Genomic DNA, 16,933 nt, shown 5'->3' on the forward strand with positions numbered 1-16,933 from the left:
GGAATGAGAACACTTTGAGTAAAGACACTTTTCTGAAAATCCTTTTAAGCAGTGTTTTTTTTTTAAATGCTTCCCTATTCCGAAGTCCTAAAAACATATTATTCTAGTACCCTGCAGAACTGGTATTTCTTCAGCCTACAGAAACCTCAACGGATGATGTTCTTTTTCTATGGACCTACAGCTACACTTTTATTTCTGATTGTGGCTTGTTGCACATCTCACCAGCCACGGGGCCAGTCACTTTTTTTCAGCAGGCTGTTGGAGGCAGAGTTCAGTTCCAGAAGAGACAATAGGTAAATTGTACTCAAGATGATGCTTGATCAGGTGGCTAATGCTATCAAAGGTACGATCCTTTGTACGAATCTGAAAATAAGAAAGGACATGCAATCATATCATTTGCCAGATTTGATTATGCTTAACTGAAGGTCCCAGCCAGGTATAACAATACATTCATATGAATTCAATAGGTATGGCAGTCTGGAAAATTATACGATTTGGAAAGTCAGGCTGGGAGAAGACCAACCAAATTAGTGAGGAAACAACTTCAAAATGAACCTATTTCTTTGGTCTGTACCTATTTCTTTAACTACCAAGCTTGATTCTACTAAACTAAAACCCAATATAAAAATATTATACTACAGTCGTGGAAAAAGACTACTTTTCATCATTTGTATATTTCTTTGCAAAGTTTTAATGTCCAACTTAAATAATGTAAATAATGAGCAAATACATGGATCACATTGTGAATGTGGAGACTAAAATTAAATTGAAGCTCTGGGATATTCTTTAAGAGCTCACATCCAAATTTAGGAATTGGGGTCTTTAACAGAGCGGCAAATTATTTGAGCAGAAAAACCAAAATTGTACTTCTAAAATGTGGCATGTTTCCTCTCTTTATGAAGCATCTCCCTGCTTTGCAACCTCAGCCTAATATAGCCTCATTGATGTGGTGAGAATAATCTTTGACTGTCCTCTGCTGTTCAAACATGAAAGTTACACATATTATTTCTTGGTTCTTCATCAAGAATCAGAGACCAGCCTATAAATTAGTTGAGAAATTTAGAGGCCATGAAAAGGGTGATGCATCCTACTGACGTTTTATCGGCACTAGGGATTATACAGAATCATCCTTTCTACTATATCAAGACCAAAAAAACACTTTTTCCCCTTCTCTTTCCTGATGGGAAAGCAATTCTCTCCTAAATTAAGGTGGATCCAAGCTGTATCAGAAATGGCTTCCAGGGAATGTGGCTCAACAGGTTCATATGGAAAGTTACTCAGTTTTGAAAGAAATTGGCTAGGAACTAGAAGTAGATCTGCTGGTGCATTGTTGGAATAGAGATTTATTTGCAAATAAAACTGATTCCACAGGAAGAACCAGCAGAATTCTTTTTTTCCCTTTCAGAAGAAAATGATTCCATGTATAATCTAGCTAGTTATGCTGATCACTTGAAATGAATTTGATACATACGTCAAAATCATTTCATCTGACACATGAATTGCTAAAGGGATCTGAAATATTACATCAGTTTATTTGCCCCTAGATTGCTTTGGAGAGATTCAACCATCTTTCAGGCCTTAACAAGGCCTTAAACAAGGCTCCAACTCTTCTTCCATAAATATGAAAGAGTTAGTGGAACAGGTGTCTAGACTTTATGTTGAGTTCTCTGATACTGACTGGAGAATCTCTTCACAAACTTTGCCTTCAGACATGAGAAAACAATGCCATCTGCTATTCTGAGTGTCTGTGTTTTGCCATTCCTGTCACTCTTCTTCTAGAAAGTTATCTTAGAATGAGAATCGACAGACAAAGAGAAACCATTCTCCTGTTGTTCTGCTACTGTTGTTGATTGAGAGTGGATAGGGAGAGTTCATGGTTTCATCTACAAGAAGAGGATATTACTGAAATAGAAAATTCCATCATCCAGTGCCCTCCAAGCCCTACTCTTCAGACAATGAACAATGTCTTCAGCTAAGCCTGAGCCTTGCAGTAGAGATAAGGATGAGAAAAAGGCAAACCTTCAACCAGGGGAGGGCTGCTGGGGGTTCGCAGGGGTTTGGGAGAACCTCTAGCTAAGATTCTGTGCAGTTTGGAGAACCCCCAAATCTCACTCCTGGCTGGCCCCACCCAGCCCCTCCCAGGAGTCCCCTCGCGGCCTGTTTTGGATGCAGGTAAGGGTACATGCGGAGGGCAAAAAATGGGCCTACCAGATGTACTGGATGGCCTCCAGAGCCTGGGGAGTCCGTTTTCACCCTCCTGGAGGCTCGAGAAAAGCCCCCAGAGCCCGGGGAGGGGAAAAACGCCCCCCTCGGCCTGCCGTGGTGCAGGAGCCCAAGTAGGCTATTGCCCACCATGTCCACATCCACCCAGCAACCAGGCAGAGAACCCCTTGCTAAAAATTTTGAAGCCCACCCCTGCCTTCAACCAAGAACTATATAGATTGTTTTGTATGGGAGTACTTTTAGCAGCCAAAAAATGGCATCTGGGCCATCAGGTTCAAGCCTAAATTCAGGGTAGGAGTCCAAACTTTACATCCAAAACCTGGAGCAAGAGAGAATGACTTTATTCTTTGCAATATTGCCTCAAGTAAGCATATCCCTCCTTAGATGTTCTCAATGCTAAGCACGGCTAATTATGGCAAATGATCATCATAGGGCTTGATTTTTAGTGCCCTGATTGTTCCCTTCTCCAAGCCTCAATCCATCTTAGAGCACCTAGTTCAGAAATATTTCAGGCTGCATCTCATCAAAGTACATTATGATAGAATGATTTTTTTAATGATTTGGAAATGATTCAAAAAGAAAAGAGATAATCGGATGAAGAGTGAACTCTTGCAATTTTTAAGATCTTGGTTATTTCATATCCTTCCCAGAAGAGACTTCTCTTGCCAATAAACCATACCAACTAGCCCTGCCAGTTAAGTAAAGAACTGGGTTTTTAAAAAGGTTTTATTTTGAAATTGGAATATAATATTCTTTGCTGTGGTTCCACATCACTGTGTTGGCTTTTGGATAGGCAATTCGGGGTTATCAGGAGCTGCGGTGGTACAGTGGTTAGAATGCAGTACCGCAGGCTACTTCTGCTGACTATCTGCTGCCTGCAATTTGGCAGATTGAATCTCAACAGGCTCAAGGTTGACTCAGCCTTCCATCCTTCCGAGTCGGTAAAATGAGGACTCAGATTGTTGGGGGTAATATGCTGACTCTGTAAACCGCTTAGAAAGGGCTGTGGACAGTGCACCGTGAAGCAGTATATAAATCTAAGTGCTACTGCTATTGCTATTAGGCTGTCTTGTCCTTCCCTTGCTGCCTTACCTGAAAAGAAATTGCAGAGGTAATGTCTCAAAACATTATTGAGGTGAAATCCTTCAGGTTATTAAGCTGAACTTTTGTAGCATCACTCTCCCTTAAAGATCTGTCCCTCATTTCATTTTAATCCCATTCATCCCCCCCCTCATGAAGCAGTTGCAGATATTATGATGCTTATGGTTGAAACTTTTATTAACTCATATCCTGCTGAACTGAATCACACTGCCTATGGATTTCAAAATGAATCAAATGAATCAAAATGAATCAAATCACACAACTATTGAATCTCAGGTTTTCTATCTGAATTAAATCGAGGCTGATTTGCACACACCAAATACTTACAAAGGTTCTTATGGGGTGATATCCCTCAAGAAGCAGGACTTCTCTGCAGTGGGTTTCATTAAGCTGAAGCTTAAAATTGCCCTGGTCCCTAAGATATAATTCTCTATTGCTCTGAATTTTGTATTGCACCACCACAAGTTAAGTGTGAATCAGCTTTAATGATGAAACCAGATAGTCCAGAAGGCTGGGTCTCTACAAGTAAAGTAAAAAAAGGTCTCTCTCCTTAGGATCACATACTTACAACTCCTTCAGGATCTACCAACAGAAGATGTTTGGCTTGTCCATTCTGTAATCCAGTGAGTACATAGGATCCTGGATTGGATGTACTTTTCCTAACCAGAAAGTCTCCACTTTTCTTTAAGAGCTGTTCTGCTTCTTTCCTGGTCATTTTTCCTTGATACCAGGGCTCTGTGCTCAGTTCTTCAGCTGCAGCTGCCCCACTTGCTCTGGAAAAGAGAGGACTGGTACATTCAACTGAGGTAGCCTTATTCAAAACAGGGCCTGGCATTTGATTCTTGAGAGCATCTTCGAAAGGGCCTGGTAAACAGTGGAAATAACAGAGAGAAATTAGCAACAATTTATGCCATCCAAATTCCTAATTTTCCCCCCCTATATACTGTGCTCAGGAAAGAGATCTGGATAAATTGCAACTATCATTCTCTTCCACTGAGACTGAGGGATCTTAAACCAGGTTAATTTGAATGGGTTGTCCTACTGCATGTCAAAAATTTCTGAACTTTTCTAGTTAATTCAGTTGGATAGAAAAGAAAATATATTTAACTTTTTTCCAAAACTAAATACATTTCAATATGATTTTTATGAATAACATTAGCATGTTTCTGTACTAATTTAGTTAAAAAGTGATGAAAGGGCTCTTCAGATTAAAAGTTGGGTCAAAGAGAAGCTGTGGGATGATGGAGTGATATGTAATAAAAGAATAACAGCAAGCCTATTACCTTAGCAGAGGAAATAAATTTTAAAAAGCAAGAAATTCCTAGATGTTTTCAAGCATCACTTTCTGGACACTGCCAGCAGGAGGGATAAGAACTAATCTCAACCTACAGTCCAGGAGGGTCTCATGATTGTTGATATTCAAAGCCTTGAAGATGTTCAAGAGAATTAGTCATATATATTTCTATCCATTTTCTAGCACAAAGTCATTCCCTAAGGCAATTTAATCATCCAGGAGGCGTACTGAGTAGGCAAGCAAATGATAGCCCAGCTCTTCACATACTCCATTCCTATCAAGGAAGGAAGGAAGGAAGGAAGGAAGGAAGGAAGGAAGGAAGGAAGGAAGGAAGGAAGGAAGGAAGGAAGGAAAGGGCTAGCTGAACCCAATCATCCTAGACAATTTCTCTCAAGACTCCAACCTTTCTTTTTAGAGAGGAAGGTTAGGTTTTAACTCCAGAAGACTCTCAAGGAAAGGGTTTATCTAGGTTGTTAGAATCAGGCTCAGCATGCATATGGCATTGGTCATGCTTACTGATAACTTGTGACAGAGTCAGGATGGAGGAACATACTTCTTGATCACTCAGCAGTACTAAACATGGTATTCTTTTGGATCGGCTTCAGGCTTGGGAGTGGAAGCATTGTACAGAATATACCGAATAACAGAGTTGGAAGGGATATTGTAGGTCATCTAGTCGAAGCTCTTGCTCAGGCAGCAAAGCCTATACCATTTCTGACAAGTGGCTGTCTAGTCTCTTCTTGAAAGCCTCCAGTGATGAAGCTCCACAACCTCTGAAAATCAGCTGTTCCACAGGTTGATTGTTCTCACTGTCAGAAAATTTCTCCTTATTTCTAAGTTGAATCTCTCATTTATCAGTTTCCATCCATGTTCTTTGTCTGGCCTTCAGATGGTTTGGAAAATAGCTTGACCCCCTGCTCTCTATGACAGCCCCTCAATTATTGGGACACTGCTACCATGTCTCCCCTGGTCCTTTTCTTCACTAGACTAGTCATGTCTAGTTCTTGTGACTGTTCTTCAATATGTTTTACTCTACAGTCCCCTAATCATCTTTGTTGTTCTTCTCTGCACTCTTTCTGCATCTCCACATCGTTTTCATAGCGTGGGTGACCAAAACTGGATCCAGTATTCTAGATGTGGTCTTATTTATGTGTTATAGAGTGGTATTAGTACCCTCACATCATTGTTCACAGTAGTTCTCCTGCTTTCTGTGTGACAAGTTCAATTAAATTGGAATATTAAATTAAATTAGAAAATGAATGGAAATTGCTTGCTGATTATTTCTCTGAGTCCTAAATGAAGATGATCACTGCTCTATAGCAGGTTTAAAGCAGCAAGTGATTGGAAGTTCGATTAATCCATCATTTCCTCCCTGCAGAAAAAAGTGCAGCCTTCCTGCTCAGCTCTCATTTGCTTTTCCAAAAGCAGAGATAGTCAAAATAGTTGACTTCAAAAAATCAGGAGGAATGTTGAAAATTTGGTTCAAAATTAAATATATTTTTTTTAGCAATTGTTGGGGAATTGAATCATCACAATCTTTTAGCCAATAAGTGTCCTTTTTGAATCTCTTTACAGGATTGCATTTTTCACTCAATACAATAGTGGCTAGAAATTGTTGACCGCCTACTGAATTCTCCAAAGCAAAAAAAAGATCATCTACTTCAAATTAGATTTTTAAAAGATGGTAAGGTGAACGTACTCATGTCAAAAAGATCTTTTCCTGGCCTGTTGTCTTTGGTGCTTTCTATTTTTTCAGTAAACAAATGTTCAGCCTCTGTCTGAAGAGCATGGAGCATTTCCATATTTATATGTCGTGTATTCACATACATTGGCATCTCTTTTGATAGATCAACATTGGATTTCCTTCTGGCAGACTGTAGATGTCCAAAGACCCTGTGAAACCAATACATCCAATGAAAACCAATTTATATCCTGAATTCAACAGGTCACTTTGCTTCAATTCTAGAAACTCAGTTTCATTCTTTGTCCATTATGTGGAATTTATTCTGCATCACTGTTGACCACAGCATTATTCCAATATTTTTTTCCAATCCTGTGAACAATCCGACTTATGCAGTTTTTAAACTGTTTATTGCTCAATATTAATTATAACCCTTTTGTTCTCATTTTCAGTAGTAAAATAACATTATCTGGACACAAAAGCCATACAAACAGATAAAATAAAAATGGGGAAAACTTAATAATTCTTGTCCTCTACAGGTACAGTAAATGAAATTATTATAAATCACTTAGTCAGTTCATGTCAATTCATCTGAAATACCACTGCTACTTTTAGAAGAATACAATAAAAGTGACAGAGGAGCAGCAGGAAGTTAATTAATTTGGGAAATATTCTTTGCTAAATAAAAAGACTTCAAGCAAACTTACAGGGGATTTTTACAAAAGAGAAGAACTCTGCTAGATATGTTCGATAGCTAAAGAGCCATAGTGTGAAAACAAAATTTAACCAGGATAAAAATAGAAAGCTCTTCTAACACAATGCTCTGTAATCTTTCAGTTACAAAAGCTCATATTGCTTGGATTCTGACATTTACTACACCAATACATTACCACTTCCAAGGTTCTGGAAGGAACTCAACAGTGGCCAATGCCAGCTAAAGAACTGGCATATGTGATTTCACATTGTGATGATGATGATGATGATGATGATGATGATGATGATGATCATGAGATCATCATCATCATCGTCGTACTATTTATTGAAATTGCTGTACCAGGAAATGCCAGCGTTAAAGAAAAAGAACTCAGGGGGGGGATCACAAAATAGCATGACGTGGCCATCGAAACTACGTGGTTATGGATGAAACATGTAACAATGATACCCATTGTCATCAGGGCACTTGGTACCATGTCCAAGAATTTTACAAAATACATTAAAAAATTGCAGCTTCCTACAATAACTCCAACGGAACGCAAAAAACTGCGCTACTCGGAACATTGTACATTTTAAGAGATATTTGGTTGATACCTAGGATGCGGCAGCAACCCGTATCAACCATCAGAGCCTGTCAGTGATATTTGTGATGCATTTGTAAATGTTCAGTTGACTGAGTTTCATGTTTAATGAATAAAAGATATAATAATAATCATCATCATCATCACAAAATATGTGCAAAGAAGAACGACTGTGGCAAAAGAAAGCAAAATAGTACCAATATTAAGAGGCACCTTGGGTACAATCCCAAAACATCTGGAGCACCACCTGAACACCATCAGCAATGTGAAAATCATGTTTAGTCAATTTGTCAAGGCAGCTTTACTTGGAAAGCTTACACCCTACAATGAAACCTTGAACACCAACAAACAGCAACATCTGCCTATCCTAGGTCCTTGGGAAAGACTCAATAGGTAGATAAAAATGCAGATCTTGTTGTTCAGTAACATCAATGGCAATGATGTTTAGTAATAGCACTTAGACTTCTATACCACTTCCCAGTGCTTTGCAGCCCCCCTGTAAGCGATTTGTAAATTCAGCATATTGCCCTCAACAATCTGGGTCCTCCCTTTATCAACCTCAGAAGGATGGAAGTCTGAGTCAAGCGGTACACCAGACTTTTTTTTATTATTCTTTTACCACATCTTTTCTATATAATTCAAACTCTCTGTTCAATCAAAAAACAATGAAAGATGGGTACAAAAGCCAAACTCAGGAAAAGCCAGATCTGCATTGTCTTGCCTACTCTCCAAAAGGTAAGTAGGGACAATACCATCTGAATTATGTGGAGGCAGGGAAATGCTATTCCATATGGCAGTGATATAGAGAAAGCATGTTTCTTGGGTCCTATGAGATAACTGAGTGAGAACCTACTGTAGAATATGACTCCTGCCTATCCAATCTTATTGGATGGGCAGAAGTAATTGGAACTATGTAGATCTGTACCTTGAGTATACATATAAAATACAAGAGTATAGCTTACCTTGCCTGCTGGGTGCCTGTTGCCGTCTTCATCACACAGATCTCTAACGTGCTGGCTCTGGTAGTATGTTTGCTCTTTTCCCAATGCTGATGCAGACTAAGGTGGTAGTAAAATATTCTTCATGCAAACGTTACCTTTAAAAACTGTTATGCATTTTCAGTAAGTCTTTTTTTTATGATTGGTCCAGGTGCAATTCTACCCAAACCCAGTTTTCGTTCATTCATCATGTATGACACAATGAGTATGCATAGGAGGAGGAAAGTAATGATGACCTTCTGGAAAACTGCATTCCTTTCCTGTTTTATTAACCCCTGTAATTCTAAATGACAAAGTTGGTATATTACATCTATAAAAGGAACTCCTCCAGTTGAATCACTCTCTCCTAATGAATGAAGAAGAGAAGAGAGACAGAGAGACAGAGACAGAGAGAAGGAAGGAAGGAAAGAAGGAAGAGGGAGGGAGGAAAGGAAGGAAGGAAGGAAGGAAGGAAGGAAGGAAGGAAGGAAGGAAGAGGGAGACGACTATTTTAGTTAAATTAGGAGAGTGTAAAGAACAAAAGTTACCAGAGCAGTGCTTTCCTTCACAATCTTGTAAACAATTGTTAAATATTAAATACTATGAATAAATATTAAATATTTCCTTCATTGTATTATTAGATGCAAGATACCAGAACATTTAGAATCTCAGCTAATGCACACTGGAATAAACCAAACCAAAATTAGTTTCAAACATGACCAAGCAGGAAGGAGATCATCAGGCCATGTTATTATTCCTGAGTCAACTACACCAACATCTCTTTTTGGCCTATCAGTCACTTATGGAAATAATAGAACATACCATTGTCCTTATGCTACCTATTACATTTTAAATGAAGATGCTACATATGTTAACATCTGCCCAAATAGTAATGGCATTTAGGGGGAGAAAAGCTCATAGGTGCCTTAGACGCAAACAGAAACTCTAGTGAAGATCTTGTTCCCATGAGAAAAAGCAGTGGCAATACAGAATTAGAGATTTATGATAAGGCCGCTCTTCTGTGTCAAATTATACTGACATTTTGAAAAGATGCAGACTTAAAAAAAATTACAAGAAACGAGGACAATGGGCAGCTTTCATGGATCAAATAAAAATATGGCAAGAAGGACTTATAGTATTGTATATTGGTACAGATAGATATCATATATAACATACTTGTTATAGATAAAATGAAGAGGGACAAGTATTTCATTCTCTGTTCTGATATCAAATTTTGGGTCATGCAGCTACATGGATTGGCTGGAGAGGCTTTAGTAAAGTTCCTCCCCACCCTTTACTTCTCTGTATCTTTTAGGCAGCTATTTTCAATCCACCTTCAACCTTAATACTCTGGATGACTTTCATAGGGATTGCTTTGCTTACCTGAGCAGGATCTGAAATAGGGGGAATTTGACCTTGACTCTTTCGTCCATTTGTTTGGAAAACTATTGTAGTAGGGATGTTCAGCCACTTCGCTGTCTTCTTCCATCCACAGTTCATCCAGACTTTGCATCCTGCAGAGAGGTGCTCAGTTAATTGCTTCTTGATTTATCTTCATTTGTTATCACAATGAAACAATATTTAATATTGGGAATGGTTTCTAAACAAAGAGCTATTTTTATATCAGAGTATCTGTGGATCCTAAAGTTGGAAATAATGTAGGCACATATTTACTGCAGAAGTCATTCTTTTAGTCGTTAAACAATTAAACAATTAGGAATATTTTATTGGTGTACTTTTTTTTTTTTGACAAATGAACTCTCAGGATAATGTTGTAGGATCCAATCTGGGTGGTCACTGGGACCAGAGGTTTTTGTCTTCCTAGCTTTGGGAGTCATGCTGGAGTCCATCTTCAGGGAACTCGTCTCTAGCTGAAACCTTGAAGATGGTGCCCATCTTCTCACTGAAGATGGGCTCCAGCACAAGTCCCAAAGCTCAGAAGACAAAGTCTCTGGTCCCAGTGATTGACCCAGATCGGATCCTACTTTTCTCTGAGCTCCTCCAAAGGGCAAATATGAAGTGTGAGAAGAATGCCACTTTCTATCTTCAGTAGTGCGTATGAATAGGTAGTTTTATGCATTAGGACTGAAAGCTCTATTATGGTACAGTTTGAGCCCTCATTCCTTTAAACAGAGTACAAATAAATCAAGAAAATACTGAAAATTGCTCCTGCTCCCAGGGGTTTCAACCCAACTTCGAGATCTACTTTACTGTTTTATAACAGTTATTCAAAGATTAATAATAACAATATAATTTGTTCAATTTTTGAAACCACCTCATCAAAACTCAATGATATACAGAAGCAACTTAGAACTAAGGAGAAATTTCCTGACAGTTAGAACAATCAGTGGAACAACTTGCCTCCCAAAGTTGTGAATGCTCCAACACTGGAAGTTTTTAAGAAGATGTTGGATAGCCATTTGTTTGAAGTGGTGTAGGGTTTCCTGCCTGATCAGGGGGTTGGACTAGAAGACCTCCAAGGTCCCTTTCAACTCTGTTATTCTATCATTCTATCAGTACCACTTTGCCTGCCTGATTCTGAATATACAAGCAGGACAATTCAGCTGTCTAAGATCTTCAGCATAAAAACATTTGCTTTGCCTTCTATCTTATGAATGTATTTCTCCCATTAAAAGACATCCTAATAAACTTTATTGCCCCTTCACTCTCTTAGATGCAAGAAAATAATCAAACTATTATATGTAGTCCTTAACGTACAACCACAATTGACCCAAAATTTCTGTTGTTAAGTAAGACAATTGTTAAGTGCATTTTGAGCTCTTTTACAACCTTTCTTGCCACACTTGTTAAATGCATCACTGCAGTTGATTAGTTAGTAAGCTGGTGTTAAGTGAATCTGGCTTCGCCATTGACTTTGCTTGTCAGAAGGTTGCAAAAGGTGATCATGTGACTTGGGACACAGCAACAGTCATAAATATGAACCAGTTGCCAAGCTTCTGTATTTTGATCACATGATCATGGAGATCCTGCAATGGTCGTAACTGTGAGAAACTGTCATAAGTCACTTTTTCAGTGATTTTTTCAGCTATTGTAACTTGAATAGTCACTAATGAACTGTTTTAAGTCAGGGGTGGGTTGCTACTGGCATTACTCCTGGTTCAGCACGCCAAAATAAGAGTTCCTGACTCTAGGGGGCAGTGCTCATCTGTTACAAAGCCGAAGAGCCAGCACTGTCCAAATGTTTCTGTGGTCATGTGCCCAGCATGACTAAATGCCAAAGATGCAAGGAACACTGTTGCCTTCCCACCAAAGACGGTCCCTATTTTTCTACTTGCATTTTTACAGGTAGATCTAATTAAAACATTTGCAGCTAGGTCTAGTATTAAAATTCCTGAGTAAAATAACTCTTGTGATTCCATTAAATCAAGAAACCTGTGTGTATAAAAATCTCAGTGATGCTACTCACCTGTCTTGAAGTGCTGGAATCTTAGAGGGGCAGTGCAAATATTGCTTAAAACGAAGTTCAAATGCTTGCCCTATGGTACTGATTATATCCTGGGCAAGACCATCACAACATTCCAGAATATGACATGCTGGAAGTGATGAGAGAACAAGACCATTATTCAAATATATCCAGGAGAAATCTGTATTACTACAGTTTCCAATTTTATTTGCTGATTTTTGTAAATACCAAAAAAAAAAAAAAAAAATCATCTAAGCAATGTTAATGGCATCATACTGGCATTTTTTTAATTCTTGATTAGGAGCTGTCCAGAGTTTGATATAAAATGAATGGCTAGGTAAATGTTTTAAATAAATAAATACATTTTATCTGACCACTAGGTCATTCCTGGAAAGAAAAGCAAAAAATTGAAGATCTGACTGGAACTATAGGATGTCTACTCCTGGTATAAGTAGTTAACATGTTTCATTTCTTTGATAACGTTTTATACATCGATCAGTCTTCAAGATATCTCAAGATCATGTTAAAATGCACTTCTAACCACTCCTTGGCCAAAAGAGCCCCCAAGTGGCTTTAACATCTTTTGTTCTGACTGTGGCTTCCCGAGAGCATGAAGCAAACTCCTTGTCCTGGCAAAACCTCTTTTATTAATTTACTCGGAATTCTGCTCATTCACATCCAGCAAAGTCTTTCAAGGGAGAATTTACAGTCACAGACCTTATCTGGCTTGGAGAGCTGCCAGACCGATATCTGCAAAATTTGGCAAGGAGTCTTGGAGAGTCACGAACCAATTAAGTGAACTAATTGTCTCCTGCAAATTCTACTCCCCTTTGCTCCTCTTTTATTTCCTCGTCCACCTGTGGCCTTGCTCCCAAGTTGACCCCCGTTATTTAGCTGTTCCTTTCGTCTGACAATTCTGCACATGCGGAGAATGTAATAGATGAACAGCTGGGAACAGGCTCCAGCTGTTCATCTGCCTCACTGATGTCTAACTCTGAAGGCAGCTGATAACTTTGCCCCCCCCCTGCCTCTGACACAGAGCCCTCATCAGAGCCTTCCCCAGACTCCAAGACTGGCCCATGTTCCTCTCCAACCTCCTCACTATCCGAATCTGCTGCCAGCTCCACTGGCTGCTGGCGGGCCACAACCAGTGATGGGTTTCCATTTTTTTACTATCGGGCAAACATATGCACACAGAAGAAAACTAACCCACCTCAACTTTTGAACTCTACCACTTCATTTGCAAAATGTTGAGAATACTGCCCTTCCTGTTGGAGGGCATAGGTTTAAAGGGACAGGGAGCCAATCCAGGAGATAGCAAATGCTACATATCTAACTATCCTCAACAAAGTTATGAAAAGTTCTTAAGGGAGCAACATTATAAATGTAAGTTAATCTTGCATGCAAATGCAACACACTCGCTGGACTGGCTGTTATACAATCATTCTTCTTCCATTGCAAAGAGCTATGGTCCAATAGCGGTTAGAACACAGTATTGCAGGCTAATTCTGCCGACTGCCAGCAGTTCGATTCTCACCGGCTCAAAGTTGCTTCAGTCTTCCATCTTTCCGAGATAGGTAAAATGAGGACTCAGACTGTTGGAAGTAATATGCTGACTCTGTAACTGTTTAAAGAGCGCTGTAAAGTACAATGAAGTGGTATATAAGCTCTTATTTCTAATATATGAAAGGCTGGGAAGTCAGTCTCAGATCTTTGATTATTTTATTAATTTGGCCCTCAATTTGAAGGCAACCAAAACTCCCCATTGGCAACAGGAAGGGCATCCAACCATTAGAACACTCTACTAGCTCCATTCAGTTGCCCAGAGTCCATCCCGCAAGGGATTATGGGGTCAGTAAAAGATGTTGTGCATTAAAGGCAGAGGTGGGTTCCTACCAGTTCGCACCTATTCGGTAGAACCGGTTCGTCAAATCTACCGAACCGGTTAGAAGAGGTTCTACCAGTGGACCCGGAAAGCAGGCCACACTTACAGAAGAGGTTCCAAAAATTTTTGAAACCCACCACTGGTCCTTGGATATGATTATTCTACACTATCATGCTCATATTTATAAACTCAGTGCCTCTGCAAAAGGTAAGGATGACTACTGCATTTGTGGTGCAATCAGAACATTGTGTGTGTTGAAGTTGTTTTAATGCAAACCAAAGATGCCTTTTAAAAAACAAGTTTACATCATATTCTTATGCATGTCAGTGCTGTGTGAAGTAATTTAAGGTGGTTCTGACAAGTGTCGTTGGCATCTTCATATCCGGTCACATGGGCAGCAAGCCACTCCCATCCGGTCACATGGGTGGCAAGCCACTCCCACAAAGGAGGCCACACCCACAGAGTAGGTTCGAACAATTTTTGACACCCACCACTGATTAAAGGAAACAAATATCTGAACAAATAAATACAAGCACACTGCTAGCAAAATACCTGTAGGAAGCCATTAGAAATAGAATAATAATGGAAGAGAATCTGGACAATATATTTTCAAAAGGAAGATGAGATTATTTACCTCTGTGATTAACAGGATCCTTAGCTACATATGCAACATAGTCTGTTGTATCCTGTTGGAGGAGGATAGAGAATAAAAAGTGAAGTATCTATCATGAATGTGAAAGTTTCTTTTTGTGCTGATTCAGAGGTCAGTTCAATTTTCATCTGAATCTTTGCAATCTGGTACTTATGCCTGGATCCCACAGTGACAAAAATATTAGAAAAATCCTATCACATTAGATTTTAGAACGGATACATTGATCAAGCAAGCCTTCTCAAAGTCTTGCATAGGTAACTTTGTAAAGCAATTGAGCAAATCTTTAGATTCAAAAATCAACTGAAAGTTTGAGATGCTATTTTCGAAAAGTGGACTCTAGTTTTCCAAGTCCATTAAATGGAGCTCTTACAAAATATGAAATTATTATCAGTAAATCTTAACTAAACTTCATGTATATTGTAAACCCTGCTGAAAATATGTTCAAGTATCAAGTTTCAACTGAAACTTTCTTTGTCTTTCTCCCTTACCACTATGCCCTAAAGGTGTAACAATGAGCAGTTTCCTCCCCAAGAAAGACAATACATTTGGCACAATGACCTCTTGCATCAATAGCAAATGGTAGAAAGGAAGAGACTTACCACATCTACTCCAGATGCAAAAGAAATAGATTGCATATGATGGTTTGCTATAATCTGTAGAGTTAAGAAAACATAATGTGTGAGGTACACAAGAATTCTAGTTTTCTTCCCCTCCCCCCAGCTGTGTTCTTGAGTATGTACAATCAGAAGCCCAAATTAGAAATACAAGGGTAACAGTGACAAATGTCATGTATCTCTACGCCATCCATTAGAGTACATTCAAATGGCAACTCTGTCTGTAAGATCTTCAAGAGTCATTCAGATGTGAACCTGGAATTTGGCAATGAAAGCCAATGCCTCCCTGCCCCCATTTTTAATTTTATTTTTTTAATTCCAGTATGGCTCTTAATATACAGACGACCTTTCATTATTAGGTACTTCGAGAATCAATGCAAAGAACTAACAACCCCAGCTTAATGTCTGTCCCCATGACACTATTCTTGTCTCATCCTCTGGCCAGAGGTAGTATTCAGCCAGTTCAGACTGGTTCGGGCAAATCGGTAGCTCTGACAATCAGCTGGCCCTGACCATCTGCCCCTGCTCTATCCTGTCCTTTATTTCCTGCTTTCTAGCTCACCTCAAACGCATGGCACAGCTGATCCCCTCTGGCAGCTGTTTTACTTACCGTTGCTGACTTGGAAGGTAAGCAGCTGAGCTTCTAAATGCTCCATTTTTGGCAGTGCGCATACCTGCACACAAAGCACATGCTCACCGAACCAGTTATTAAACCGGCAGCATCCCACCACTGCCTCTGGACATGGTTTACATAGCCCTACCAGAGGTGGGTTCCTACCAGTTCAGTCCAGTTCGGCCAAATAGGTAGTAACTCGGTCAGAGACGCCCCTGAAACAGTTGTATCGGTGGAGCCATAGGCACCGCCATCTTGTTTTTTGCTTCTGCGCATGCACAGAAGCAATTTTTTTACTACTATGCATGCACGCATAGCGTACGTGTGAGCAAAGTGCCTGCAAATCCACAGCGCTCCTCTGAGCGAACCGGCAGTAACAGAAGCCAGAACCTACCCACGAGCCCTACCCTACTGTTTTCTATAGTGACAAACACCGAAGCTTTTCTCTTTAAACCACCAAAGTCACATCACAATGCTATGTAAAATGTGTAACACTGGTCTCTGGTTGAAGTTGTAGGCATACTAAAAAGCTAAATTATTCTCTTCTTTCATTCCAATTTGAGTATTTTTGTCTTTATGGCTTTTAAATCAAGATCCAGAAATATTCATTTCTTTAAAACATTTATATTTATCTTTTAAACTAAAAAATTAAAAAAACATAAATATATAAACAATTAATCTAACAACATACAAAGCAAATTCACAGCTTGAAAATAGCATAACAGTAACTATGTAAAGAAGCATGCCAGATCACTACCCACTTTACATCTGCAGGATGTACTTGAAGGGATGGGAAAATGAAGTCACTTATTGGTGAGTTCAAATGGAAGAAATGGCCTCTCGAGTTATACACATGTATCTATATTTTTACTGAAATAATTGTATATTCAAATGTTATTTTTTTTAATTATAAGAATTAAGAACGGAAATAGCTTGCTCACACTAATCATGAGAGTTTAAAAAGAGATAATGGGAATGAGAAAAATACCAACCTGCTTGCAGTCGGGAGTCATCAGGTTTAAGCTGGTAGTAGATATATTCAGACTGATGTTCATTCCTGCAAACTGAAGATTGGTCTTCCCCAGAATATTAGAGAGAGCTTTACTTGGTGGCTGGGAAAGTAAAATGCACATCTTTCAGTACTCTGTCCACGTTTGATTCCATATGAATCCCT

At 39.1% G+C, this 16,933-nt stretch overlaps 1 protein-coding gene across 1 annotated transcript in view; it reads right to left on the bottom strand.

Annotated features, from left to right (window-relative positions):
• Positions 1 to 237: 237 nt before the first annotated feature.
• Positions 238 to 16,933, bottom strand: part of SHC3 (SHC adaptor protein 3) — a 39,413-nt gene continuing 22,717 nt past the window's right edge. Inside the window, 12 exon segments of the mRNA XM_032214481.1 lie at positions 238 to 363; positions 3,893 to 4,188; positions 6,318 to 6,479; positions 6,482 to 6,511; positions 8,557 to 8,580; positions 8,583 to 8,652; positions 9,955 to 10,003; positions 10,005 to 10,085; positions 11,999 to 12,125; positions 14,515 to 14,566; positions 15,132 to 15,185; positions 16,752 to 16,871. Of these exon segments, the coding sequence (XP_032070372.1) occupies positions 238 to 363; positions 3,893 to 4,188; positions 6,318 to 6,479; positions 6,482 to 6,511; positions 8,557 to 8,580; positions 8,583 to 8,652; positions 9,955 to 10,003; positions 10,005 to 10,085; positions 11,999 to 12,125; positions 14,515 to 14,566; positions 15,132 to 15,185; positions 16,752 to 16,871 (1,191 nt within the window).

The sequence above is a fragment of the Thamnophis elegans genome, chromosome 3 (genome assembly GCF_009769535.1).
Source record: "Thamnophis elegans isolate rThaEle1 chromosome 3, rThaEle1.pri, whole genome shotgun sequence".
Lineage (NCBI taxonomy): Eukaryota > Metazoa > Chordata > Lepidosauria > Squamata > Colubridae > Thamnophis > Thamnophis elegans.